This window comes from Lemur catta, chromosome 1 (genome assembly GCF_020740605.2).
Source record: "Lemur catta isolate mLemCat1 chromosome 1, mLemCat1.pri, whole genome shotgun sequence".
NCBI lineage: Eukaryota > Metazoa > Chordata > Mammalia > Primates > Lemuridae > Lemur > Lemur catta.
The window spans coordinates 12,650,076-12,663,380 of record NC_059128.1 but is presented as its reverse complement, the minus strand read 5'-3'; the positions used below and the strand labels follow the sequence as shown (position 1 = coordinate 12,663,380).

Genomic DNA, 13,305 nt, shown 5'->3' with positions numbered 1-13,305 from the left:
CATTGCAAAGGAAGGATATGACTGGGTTTTTATGGACCAAATCTGAGGTTTGTTTTGGCCATTATTCTCTAGGCTTCCCATCTGGCCAAGTTCCAGAGCACAGGTTGGCTGCCATGTGTAATGCTTTGAGAAGGACCCAGAAACTGGGGCCTTGGAACCCGGCTAGGGGTTCGGGTTCTCATCCTACATCTGTCACTAATGAGTAGGTCACTTTGGGCAAGGCCTCTTCCTCTGTGCCTCAGGGAGTTCCTGGGCAGAGGAAGACAAGGGTGGTCTTCCTATATAGAACTGTGTAAGGTGAAATGAGGCCTCGTGGACGGAGCATTCTAAAGAGTTATCACTTCTAAGCACATGCCAGGTGTCTATAAATACATATACCTACAAACATGTTGCATCTGGGGTTAATATGGCCAGCCAGTTCCTGAAGACTATTCCTCCCTAGATTTCTAGTGCAATTGTGGGAGGCATGGGGAAGCTAAGGATATCCTACTCTAAATGTTAGAAACTCTAGCTAAAACCATAATCTTAATTTGTGAACCTCACCCACTGATAACAGCAAGGTATCCATTTCCCCTGCACCAGCTGAGAACCTACACTCAGTTACATTCCTTAGTTTGTCTTCCATAGTTCCTTTTGAAAGTAGTGTATAAGCAACAATTAGCATTCAAAATGGAGAAGCTTTTGTTTCCACACTGAATGTTTTTTCCATAAAAATAATTAGGTATTTAATGACTGACTGAGATTTCACTGGATGCTGCAGGCAATTTCTAGTTCTTTATTTATGTAGTGCAGAGTCTTAACCAATTGAGATTTGCCTTTGCTATGATCCACAGAATGTAGGAGAAGGGGCAAGGGGAGGCTTTGACCAACCCTTGAGTGTCCTTAACTCCTCACTCCGGCCAGTCTATCTCATGCAAACTGGAAAGCCACCTTCCTCTCTCCCTCTGGGACACTGTCCGCTTGCGCATGTCCTGTGGACCACCATTCCCTTCTCACAGCCTCCCCTCCTCTCTGCCTGGCCCATGGGCTGCCAGGGGCACCTCCCAGGGAGGATGGCAGGAAGGGAGAGAAAACCGTTCCCGGTCAGTGGTGCTAGCAGAGGGGGAGGAAACTGCAAGGAACCCAAAATCCATGGTATATGAGCTGGAGATGTCCACATGTGTAGACACACACATCCAGGGAATTTCTGTTCCCCATTAGGACTGAAAATTAAACTGTAATGACCGTTAAAGTTATACTGGAAATTGGAAGCTTCTCTGGGAAATCCTCTATCTTCCACGGCTACACAGAGGTTAAACATCAGCAGCAGTGTGGCTGTGGTGGTGGACTAGGAGTCAGAACTCTGGAGTTCTTTTTGCAGCTTTGCCTCTTCCCAGCTCCTGGAATAATGCCTGGCACACAATAAATACTGGATCTGAGAGGGGGGCTTGGATAGGAAACCAGAACAGGGGCAGATGGGAGAGGAAGTCCTGGTTTTCTGGCCTGGATTATAGGAATCAAAGCAAATTCCCAATATTCCTGAGCCTCAGTTCTCACAAGTAAAATGAGTGATATCACACAGCCTTCGCCCACTTTATGGAGCTGCTCTGAAGATGAAATGAGAGCATTTTCTAAAAAGAAAAGCTCCACCCAAATGCTGGCAACTGGTAATATGAAATCAGATCTCCAACTTCCAACTGAGGTTAGAGCAAAGAAAATTGTGTGTGTGTGTGTGTGTGTGTGTGTGTGTGTATTAACTTTAAATACTATTTGTTGGTAATTATGGAAACAGGACTTCTTCGAATCACTTGGAGATGTCAGCTCATGGCTACACGATGGAGATGGCCCAAGTGGCAGTGACAGGAGGAGGGAAAGAAATGGTTAACAATAAAAAAAAGAAAAAGAAAAGAAACTGGTTGTCAGATGAAGAGAGGCAGCATGCTGTCACGGAGAGAGCTTTGATGTCAGACAGACCTGGGTTTGAATCACAGCTCTGCTACCTATTTAATTGGAAAACTCAGGAAAGTTATTTAGCCTCCTTTAGTTTCAGTTTTATTTTCTATAAAATGGAAATAATAGTAGCTATCTTGCAAGGCTAGTGCAGGGATTAAAGATAACACATTGTTGTGGCCTAACCTGGTACAGTGCTGGCACAGAGGAGTTTCAATAAATGTGGTCACCACCATTCCTGGCTGAAATGCTGTGCGATTCAGCTCAGGGAGCCTGCTGGGACCTTCTGGTGGGATTTGGGTCAGAATTCACACTGTTGCGAGTGGCCAAGTCAATATGCACAAGAACTGTGGGAGCTTTATACTTCATGAAGACAGAGAAGACAAAACACGAGACAGATTTCTAACCTACATGCAGCAAAACTGCAGACTGAGAGAAATATAATCCAGGCTTCTAAAATGACGAAGACCTCGCCAAATGTGCGCTGGAGAGAACGCCACCCACCATTCTGCTCACAGCGAGAGATGCATTCTCCAACTGCAGGTGGAACACTATTTGCAAGTTTTCTAATGCTCAGTTCAGTGACTAGCTCATAGTGTGATTTTTCCTCTAAGCAAAAATAAAAAAGAGGGAATGAGTCGCTGGGAACATGAAGCTAGGGTCTATTCTCAGTTTGGCCGCTCACTCCCTGTTACTGCCCACGTCTTCCTCTGCCTTCCTCTGGGTGGGTCTGGAAGGGGGTGGGGAAGACTGCAGAACTGGCAGGTGGAGCGAGGGCCCACCACACTGAGCTTGCTCACAAATAAGGGTGCCCTGAGCCAGGAAGTCAGCACAGCCCTACCACAGGTAGAAAGCAACCGCTTCCTGCCAAAATGCTTTCTGCTCAGTTTTTATTTTACATTATTTTTAGGAAAGGATGCTTCTCATGCACTTGGTCATACGACTCTACCCTCTTCTAAAACCTCCTATGCCCTGATCGCAGCCTCCAGGCTGCTGGAGCCACAGTGGCTCCGATCTGGAGAGTTGCGAGATGAGCTGTCCCTCGGCAAGACACAGCCCTTCCTTCTTTGTGCGTGATTCTGTTGCCAGGGTCACTTCTTACCCAAGCAGACTAGGGAGGATGTCTAAATTTGCACAATGGTAAGGGCTGCAGGAGAAACATTTATTTATATCCCAGAGAAAATAAAGTTAAAAAAAAAAACCAACAGGAAACTCCTTAATGAGGGGCTGCTCAATTCGCCACCCCCCCTCAAGGTTTCAGGGGTAGTGGACGGAGCAGTTCTCAGCGACCCTGGGGGCCTTGTCCACCCACCCCCACCCCGACCCAGACTCTGCCTGGAGCCAGGGTTCCTCCCTGCTCAGCCCTGAAAGATCCTTCAGGAAACGGAGGAAGTATGGACACAGCCAGGCATTTGGTTAAGTATTTTTAAAAAGCTTTCCAATTCTGCTATTTTTTCCCCCTCACATTCAATATTCTTGGTTGCTAAGTGGGAGGAAATGTGGGGAGGTGGGAGAGGTGTGGAGAGCGGAGAGAAAATTGGCAACATGCAAGCTGATGGATTTATCCTCTCATTTCTAAAGGGGGTGCAGGCACAGGGGTGTGCTCCAGTACTGAGGCACCCGCTGGGTCTGGGGCAAAGTCTCCCCCAAATGCTCAGGCTTCTCATGGGCCAGGAGTGGGGGCTTTGGGGGGATATAAATATGGACATTTTCTACTTTTGCTTACAGACTTGGAAAAGTAAAATTTTTTAAAAAATTAGATCTCTATTTTCAGAACATAACCACAAAAGGGAAGAGGCTGGTCTCATGGTTGCCTTTCATCAGGAGAAAGGTGGGCGCTCTTGGCAGCACAGCGCCAAGCCACAGGCGGTGGTTAGGAAGGGGCCTCTCCTCTACATCTTGCCACTCAGGGGGCCTGTGGCTGCCTTCAAGGCGGGGTGGGGGCAGAGGGACAGCAGGCAGCTTTCCAGGCGACCCCTCCTGCTCCAGCTGCACTCCCCCCAGGTCTGCCTGTCAGTTCGCAGGAGGCCCAGGCCCTTAACAGGGACCTGCCTTCGAACACTTTTTATTAACTGCAGAAATTTTTGCAAAACAAAATCTCACATGGAACCACATCTCTGTTCCCCTGCCTCCACAACGCCCGTACCACCTTCCCTCCCTCCTGGTCTCTGCAGACCACAGCCACCGGCCCTCTGCCCACCTCACACTTAGTACTTGTTTATGATGGAGTTATGCAATTTTAGGCTCCTGACTCTTAAGAGCGTAACATGGGCTGCCTATACACCTTGCCATGGACTTGAAAGATACTCTGAGTGTATGAGCAGTTGTGTGAATTCACGTGAATCATCAGATCTCTCTTTTCATTAAATTACTTCCTTCACTTAGTAATCTAAACAGGAAAAATTGTGCAAGACTTGGAAACGGGCAAATAGGTTATTGGGTGTGTCAGTGGAATGCTGGGGCTCGACTTTCCCAGACGATCTGACTCTACAGGGATGGGCACCTTGACCGGCAGGCTCATTTACAGCTTTGTGGGGGCAGAAGTTAACTGTAGGAAACTGATAGCAAAGCAACTGAATTGTGTCTAGTAGACATAGAATTGATTTCCACCCTGTAGAAAAGATAATCTCAAACAATACATTTCATTGCCTTATAGGATATTCCTTTTGCATCTATTTGTAAATTCATTTCAGCATTCCTGCTTATACATATCTGTTTTTCAAATTCTTCTTTGAATTGGTCTTAACATTTTACTGGTTCCTTCATTAGTTAATGAGGTAAACAACATCTTTGGCATGTGTTTATTTTATATTTGTATGAGTCATGATTTTAACTTTTTGAAAATTATACTTTATCATGCTAACTGTGATTCTCCTTTCCTTAGTAGGATGTGGCCCGTTGTCTATGTGGGTCTTTTAAATATTACTGCAAGAACCCCATCTGGATACATAATTGACTAGTCTGCACATAAGTTACCAGAAAGATGTTAAGACTTGTCAAAGGAGTTCAGTAAGTGGCAAGTAGAGAGAAATCAGATAAAGATCGATTGTGAATTGAGCCTAGTGGGTCACCATGGCAACAACAGCAAAAGAAACCCATGATTTGGAGGCTTCATCAGCTGCTCAGAGGAGAGCCCCTTAAAAATGGAGTGTGAAGCTCCACCACTATGATCTGCTACTCGTGGGGATCCGGAGGTACACAGGGGTGACAGAGTTAATGCCTGCTAAATGCCAATCAGAGATGGCACCGATAGGCAAAGACCCATGCAAAAACCACACAAAACAGGCACTGCTGGCCTCTTACCTGGGATTGGTCAGGTTGTAGCAGGATTTCCATATTTGTAGCATGTGCTTACAAGTGAGGAGCGCCTCATCTGGGCCCCGGCAGAGTGACTCCAACTTCACTTTGGAAAACAGCAGTCTACGGTGGGGAGATAGAGGGAGAAAACAACACAGCTCAAGCCAGGGTCCCCATCCCAACAAGACAAAGTGGTGGGCTCAGACCCGGAAGCAACTACTCTTTTTAGAAAGGGGATGTCCACGTGCGTGGTCCAAGGAAAGCAATGGCAGCAGGGCCAAGGACTGCAAAACTCCTAGCTCAATATGTGGCTTTGCATAAGTCTCACCACTAAGGCAAATGCAAGCACAACATGACTATCTGCGGTCAGGTTAAAAGCAAGAGAGTGGCCAGTTTTATTCAGAATACAGGGATCTTATTAAAAGCATGCTTTTTAGAACTAAACCAATTTATTTGTGAAACCTCAAAAACTCTCTAAAAGTGAATGTTTATTTACAAAATTACACAGGAGATATGACTCAGTTGATATAAATATCTACAGAGAACCCTCCACAACGATAGTCATCAACTTGTAAGTTTCAAAAAGCCTAAATTAAACTAAAGGCCCGTAAGGAAAGGGGCCTCCGGCTCAGGACCTCTGCTCCTAGATCTTCCCAGCCGTGCTATTTAGGGGCCAGGGCTTCACAGCTCACCCCACGATCACCAAGGTGTCTCTTCCCTAGATCTGTTACCACCAACTGTTTCACCCTCCACCCAGACCTTCTGAGAACCAAGCTTAGAACCTCCTTTCTTGCCCCCCACCAGGGTTGTACCATTCCCCAGTTCTACTCATGTCTCTCTGCAGACATTGGCCTGGGTGCCTGTAGACATCAGCTTTCTTGGTTCCTGGTCTTGTCACCACTGCCCTAGTGAAAGTCCCTGCATAAGCCCAAATTCCTTCCCAAATTCCTTTTTGCTGTCCGCTGACTTGCCCAGCCCCCAGAAACCTTATTATAACGGTCTCCAAAAATCATTTTCATTCCCAGCTCAGAACTAAAATGGTTCTTCACTGTCTGCAATAATGAGTCAAAATTCTGTGTGCGGTCCTCTAAGGCGCTCCACAGCTGGCCACCGATTTCACCATTCCACCCCATGCCAGGCGTCCCGCTGGACCTTTTACTCCTCTTGATACAACTCGCCGGCCAAATGCTATGTTTCTTTCACAGCTCTGTGACTATGTATGCCCTGTCCTCAACTGTAATCTCTGCTAGTCCACACCTCTTTAATTCTTCCCAAATCCAGGTAAAACCCCATCTTATCAAATAAGTCTTCCATCACACCAGCTGGTGTTTATTGTTAATAATAATAAAAAGAAGGAAAAGAGAGGAAGGAGCTCCTGTTTGCTAAGGGTCTCCCATGTGCCAAGCCTGTGTTTGGCACTTTACACACTCTCATGTCGTCTCTGTAATAAGCCGTCTTGGCAGGTAGTGTCTATTACTCTTCAATAGGTGAGGAAACCGAGGCTTTGTAAGAGGGCCCTTTGGTTGTTTTCTGGATGTGATTTTCCTCTTCTTGAGTATAACAACCCTGACATCTTTCTCCCTCGCTCTGGCCTCACCTCTGCAGTGCCTAGAATTATGCTCTGAGTTCAGTGGGCCTTAATCAGCATTTGCTTACTGACTACTTTTTCTATAAACCACGAAGATAAAGAAATGTATTTCCAGTGACTTAAGTTAGACATACAGGAGAATTCCTCAACCATGCATGATGTAATGTCCTCATTCCAAGGTACCCCAGAGGAGCAAAAGTCTCTTCTTCCTCTGTGAGAGACGGAACAAGAGTGGTCCTAACCTGTCGCTGTTCAAGCTCAAGAATGGGTTAGCACCAAGCGCTCCCTCCAAATGGAACAAGGGAAGCCCAAGGGGGTGCTGGTGCCCCCAGTGGAGTCAGGGCTGCAGCCTCCCCCAGCCTGGGTTTGCAGAGGGCTGGGATGATGGGGTGACAGGCAAGGTAACGGGAGGGATGCAGTCCCTGAACTATAAGGAGGTGGGCATGAAGAGTGAGGCCAGATGTGAGCAGAGAGCTCGGCTTCTGCTCAAAATCATCTCAAGATGTGGAAATTCCCTTGCAGCCTTACCAGGTCTGCCTACAGCGGATGACGCCACTCAGGGTGTCTCAGGGGGGTTTGAAAGAAACCAGAAGCTGACTCCTGCTGAAGTCGTCCTGAGTCCAGAATGCGGTGGGAATAGTTTTCCACCAGCATCTCCCACCAAACTTGGGTCAACCGGGTGATGTGTTTGTTACAAATGGTCACCTGTCAGAACCTGGTGGAGATCTATTTGGAGGGCCAGAAACTCTCCTGGATGAGGGGTGGTTGCCAGGCAATCTCGGCCGGGGGAGACCCTAGAACCGTGGGGAGTCCCGGGGGCCATGCAGCTGCTGCATGCAGTGAAGCTCTCTGGGGGGCACACCGAGAACTGCCCTCAGAGCTTGCCTGCCCCAGGACGGGCCATGCAGTGGTGGGAAGGATTCCCTGCACAGCAGGCAGCGGGGTGGCACTAACAGCGATTAGCCACAATTCCTGTAACTGCACCCAGAGCAGAGAGTGCCAGAGTGCGTCTCTAAGCCTCAGCCTGGGGGAACAGTTCTGTGCAAGGCTTCTTGGCTGGAAAAAGAACTCCTAATTAACATAAAATAACAGCTTTCAAACACTTGACTCAGGACATGGAGTTGAAAAGGTGTGGGCTGGATTTAAGAGAGCCAGACAGGAAGAACAATGGTGGAATGGCTGAGCACAAATGATGGAAAATGACGGAAAAGGCACTTTGAAGTGAAGCAAGCGGAACAGCATGAGAGAGCCTGGCACAGAAAAGGGGCTGAGGACACAGCAGGGAGGGGACACAGCCTGGCAGCCCCCGCGCAGGTACAGCCAGTGTAACGGGCAGAACTCCTGCCCCACCGGACGCTGACTCGCTCTCGTGCACACACGTAAAGGCAGGAACTGAAGGTGCCTTCCCCCCATTGCCCCACATCCCAGCTTGTCTAGGAGGCAGAAAACAATACTGAAAACAGAACGAGTGACACTTGTCATCATATTTGCCGAACCCTGCTCACACGTTTCAACACTGTTCGAAAACATCTGGCTGGGTGTGTGTCGCGTTAGCACGGAAAGGAAGAGCACACAAACAGTGATTAGCATTAATTTGCTGCGGCTGAAGTCCAGAGATATTAGAGATTCAATCTGCTGAGGAAACCCTGAGGCAAAAAAGGAGTTACAAAAAAACTTGGGACAAACCAGCATTTAATACGTTTCAGTATATCTAACTGTCAACCTGACAAAGAGCGCAGAGGACAGGCCAGGTGAGACCATGCGCCGGCCACGTCCCCAAGTCCAAGTGTGAATTAAGTAAGATGTCTCTCCAAGGACAGTAAGACATTACACGCTGGGCAAATGGTGTTTCCACCCCCTACACTTTGCTCAAAAGTTCATGAACCTAATTTTTAAAAAAGAAATATTTTGGGCTGGGTGAGCAGTTCATGCCTATAATCCCAGTGCTTTGGGAGGCTCAGGCGGGAGGACCACTTTAAGGCTAGGAGTTTGAGACCAGCCTGAGCAAGAGTGAGACCCTGTCTGTACAATAAATAGAAAAATTAGCTGGACATGGTGGCGTGTACCTGTAGTCCCAGCTACTCGGGAGGCTGAGGCAGGAGGATCATTTGAGTCTAGGAGTCTGAGGATGCAGTGAGCTATGATGATGCCACTGCACTCTAGCTGGGACGACAGAGAGAGACACTGTCTCAAAAAAAAAAATTTATTCAGAGACGCATTAAAAACTTACAGAAAATTAATGAAGAAAATAAGAAGAACTGACTCCATTACTGAGAACTCAGATCCAGCATCTCACACTGTGCCTTCAGATCTGGCTCCTGCTCACATACTTAGCTGCAGAAGGGTTTGTCCAGTGCCCATCATGTACACCCACCCCTTGAACCACAGTCAACTGCCCTCATATGTCACTCTCCCTCATGCCCCTGGGTCTTTGCACATGCTGTTCCCTCCGTCGGGAATACCTTTTTCATTCATTTCTGCCTTTTAAGGACATACTCATCATTCAAGATGTGGGTCAAACAGCAACCCCTCACTGAAACCAGACTTAAATAATGGGAGTTCAACCCTCTAAATGGGAATGCAATTACAAAAAACACAAAAGCTCACAACTGTGGAATAATAAACTACAAGCCAGGAAACTTCTGCTTTCAAGACAAAATAATAACGGCAATAACAGCAGCTCCCAGACACTTTAAATATTTAATCATGGATTCTTACGACAACCCTGCAAATTAGCTTGTGAGTTAAGTAATTTGCCAAGTTCAGACCACTAGTGATTGGTAGAATAGAAATTTAAACCCAAATCCATCTGACACCAAAGCACTGAACAAGAAAGAATGATTTAAAATCTAACTATACTGCTGACACTAATAAAGATGCATAGCATTTTCTAATCCATTGCCAAATATTTAAGTATTTGAAATGTGCAGAGGTCTGTGCTAGAGGCTGTGTGGAATACACAGTGAAATAAAATCTAGTCCCTTAACCTTAAAGAACAATGGTCCAGTAGGAAGAAGAGACCTGACCACCAGTAGGAGGCAGGAGTTCTAGTTCATGGCCAGACTACAGCCCTGAAACTTGAAAAGGGCTATCGGAGAGCAGGCTTTGGGCTACTGGGGCAGAGCCCCTGAAATGTATCATGCCTAATTCTTTCCAGGACGATCACATTTGTGTGTGTGTGTTTTGTGATTCGCCTTTTACCCAAAAGTCTGGTGCATACAAAATTCTAGTTATTTGAAGGACCCAGTTAATCAAAGTTTTACTTTTCATTAAAACTAATAGAAATATTATTTTATCATATTTTTGGAATTTTTAAAGACTCCCTGGAAATGGCCCCAACCAGTGGACCCTCACCTCTAGTACCTCTCCCTAGTTTAGCTTTATCCTGGGCCCCACCCAGACTCGGGCTGAGGCCCAAGATAAAGCTAAAAGGCTGAATGTATCTAAATTCCGAACTTCAATGTGCCTTACAAAATTTTCTGATGAAGAACTCTCAATGAAAATAAATTAGAAAATTTTAGGGAAATACTAAAGTAATAATTCCCTCCCATCTTATCTGGCAATATAGTATAATAAAAAAAATGCACTTGTTAAGTGCACCAAGGAAGAAACACGCATATCGACACACAAAACCTTCACTAATTAGCCGATCTGTGAATGCTGCATTCGTGGCAACCGATTTAGAAGTAAAATCAGGGAACTTTGAACATTGGTATGCTGTGCTGACCTGCGTGTGTGAGCTCTTGGGCTCTGCATGCCAGGGACCGGCTCTCTGTTTACCTACTAACTGTAGGCAGGGATGCAAACAGCTGTGCAGAAAAGCACGTGGGCTCTGCTCAAGTGGGGCAATGGCCACGGGGGCCTGAATACCTCCCCCAGCTCTCGCTGCCACCAGGGAGCCTGCCCAGATGGGAGCTGGAGTGGGGCTGGCTGTCAAATACCCGAAGGAAAGTAAGCATCTGTCACCAGGTAAGAGAAATGACAGATCAAGCAGAGGTGGGCAGGGGGCAAGTATGCTGAAATGAAATGTTAACTTGAGAAGACGGTTTGGCAGCGGGCAGATCGGAACAGAGGAGTCGGAAGGGATGTGCCAAAAGCATGTGGTGACTAGAAGAGGGATGGGAACATGAAGCCAGAACAGTCAGCCGGGAACAGAGTCTGAACGAAAAGGAGAAGCAGGCCACGTGCAGGCCTGCACTGCTCAGGGAGAGGCATGGCATCAAATGTATGTAGCCCACCCTCGGAGGGGAACAAGGGGCTTCTTTCAGGTTCCAGGGTGGCTTGAAGGAATCAACCTCAATTCACTGTCACCAACATGTCGGATGGCCCACCACATCTTGGAGCCACTGCTCTCCTGGCGGGGTTTTCAAAAACAGTCCTTTCTCAGAAGGTAATGATGTATCTCTGCAAAAAAACAGCCTCTGGTCCTGCGCTGAGTCATTGTCACTGAAAATCAATACTGGGCTGGCCTGTGAGCTGCCTGGCCTGACACAGCTCAATGGGACCTGACCCTACCAGGTGAGCCAATGATGCTGGGTTTACAGCAATGCAGGTCCTGGGGCTGAGAGACCTCAGACTGCCCTGGGGCCCCTCTGACAACCGCTGGAAGGGCTGAGAAGCTGTGGAGCCAGTTCACGTGAGGGTTCCCACTAGATACCAAATACTGTTTGGGGCCTCACTAATTGCAAATATTCAATAAATGTCACCTGAATGAACGATCTAATTATTCAGCTGTTACACAGGAAATATACAATTTCTTGGGTCATCTGGCTTACCTAATTGTTGTATTGACATGCTATTCATTGGTTAATTAGAAAAAAATATCGATTTTTCCCAATTAACCCAAAGCTGGAAAAGGTCTTGCAAGGTCCTATAATGTTTGCTACTCAGTGTGGTCCAGGGCAGGCAGCCTCAGAATCCCCTGGGAGCTTGGGAAACACAGAATCCCCATATTCTCCTTTCAGCCTGGACCCGGGGAGTCGGAATCTGCAAGTAATCAGACTCCCAGGTGATTCACGAGCAAATTTAAGTTCAAGAAGCACCACTCTAGTTCATGACTCTCCATCCTAACCTTCAATGGTCTGATTTTAAATGGAAAGACTTCCCGGGGAAAGAGTTCTCATAGCCCCTGCACTTAGGAAATTCTGTGTTTACTTCATTCCAAAAAGAATTTGGCGAACATGCAGGATATATTTTGTTCTTAAATTCAGTGGGAATTCTGAACAATCATCACATTAAGCCCACAAATGAGGGACACCCCTGCCTGTGTCTTGAACAGAATACTTCCCTTCCTTCTGAGGGGCTCCCTGGTCACTTCTGGAAGGCTGTGCTCTAACCCTGTCCGGGCCCTCCATGTGTCTCCAGGGAGGGAGCCAGGGTGGCCACCGTGTACTAACCAAGGGGTACTATTCACACTGCCACCCAGAAAGAGGGCCCCTCCTTGCGTCTGCAGAGCACTGAGTGATCACCCCTCTACCATCCTGGGTCCTCCTCAGGAACTGAAAACTCATATAAATGTCTTCCAAAACATGCAGGTAGACAGGAGCAGGGTTCAAGACATCAGGGAATGTTTGGAATCGTGCCTGCCTACCCAAAAGATCATCAAATTCAAACATTTTTGAAATGTGCGCTGGCCTCACAGAACTCTGCTAGTGGATGTCAGCTTTCAGGCCGCCCGCTGGAAACCTCTATCAATAAGCTTTTCACGGATCAAACCTGAGAGCCGGTTTCCATTGCAAAGCCCAGACCGCAAGCCAACCCCCGCTCAGTCTGCCAACACAGCCACCAAAGCGGGGTCTGAAGAGCACAGCTCTCCTCACAAGCGCATCTTCTCTGAGAAGAAAGCCCTGGTGGCTCATTGGGAAACTTCTGTCTGGGAGTTATTTAACCACCAAGGAAGTTCTAGAAACTTGACCACTTTAACTCCCATGGCTGCTAGAGGAGACGAGGCACCCCGTGCTGGCACGTGTGGGGCCCTCGTCCAGCCTTTCTGCCACTCTGGTCGCCCTCGTCAGCGTGAGCGAGGGGCGGCATGGTCCCAGCCCAGACTCCCAGATCTGCTGTCCTGGGAAGATCCAGACCTCGCTAATTTGGCAAAACAGAGTTTCTCAGGGTCAAGGTGTTAGGAGGAGGCTTCTCGTTCTTCAGAGCCATCCTCGACTGGGAGGCCGTGCGTGAGTGACAGAGCTGGGGACGGATCTGCGAGTGTCTCCTGTGACTTGGCTGTGCCTCTTGGTATCCTAATCCTGCCTCCTCTTTCTGACAGGCAGGAACTCCTGTTAGATCCCATATCAGTTACATTTTGCTTCTCATTTCAGTCAAAGTGTCAACAATCTGGAATACTCCCCCATCCTTCTAGCAGTATTTTTAGAATGAACAAACAACTGACATAGTTAGCTGGAATAAGTCACCTCAAGAAACCCCAGTTTGGCTCATTTTTTGTTCCCACTTCAGCTATTAATCTCAACTCCGAGGACTGTCAGGAGCCAGCA

The 13,305-nt window shown here is 47.3% G+C and overlaps 1 protein-coding gene across 3 annotated transcripts in view; it reads right to left on the bottom strand.

Annotated features, from left to right (window-relative positions):
* Positions 1 to 13,305, bottom strand: part of TTC7B (tetratricopeptide repeat domain 7B) — a 240,934-nt gene that overhangs the window by 63,683 nt on the left and 163,946 nt on the right. For all 3 annotated transcript variants that reach the window (XM_045562019.1, XM_045562029.1, XM_045562038.1), the window contains one exon: positions 5,233 to 5,349. In XM_045562019.1, coding sequence (XP_045417975.1) covers positions 5,233 to 5,349 — 117 coding nt within the window. The remainder of the gene's footprint in view (positions 1 to 5,232; positions 5,350 to 13,305) is intronic.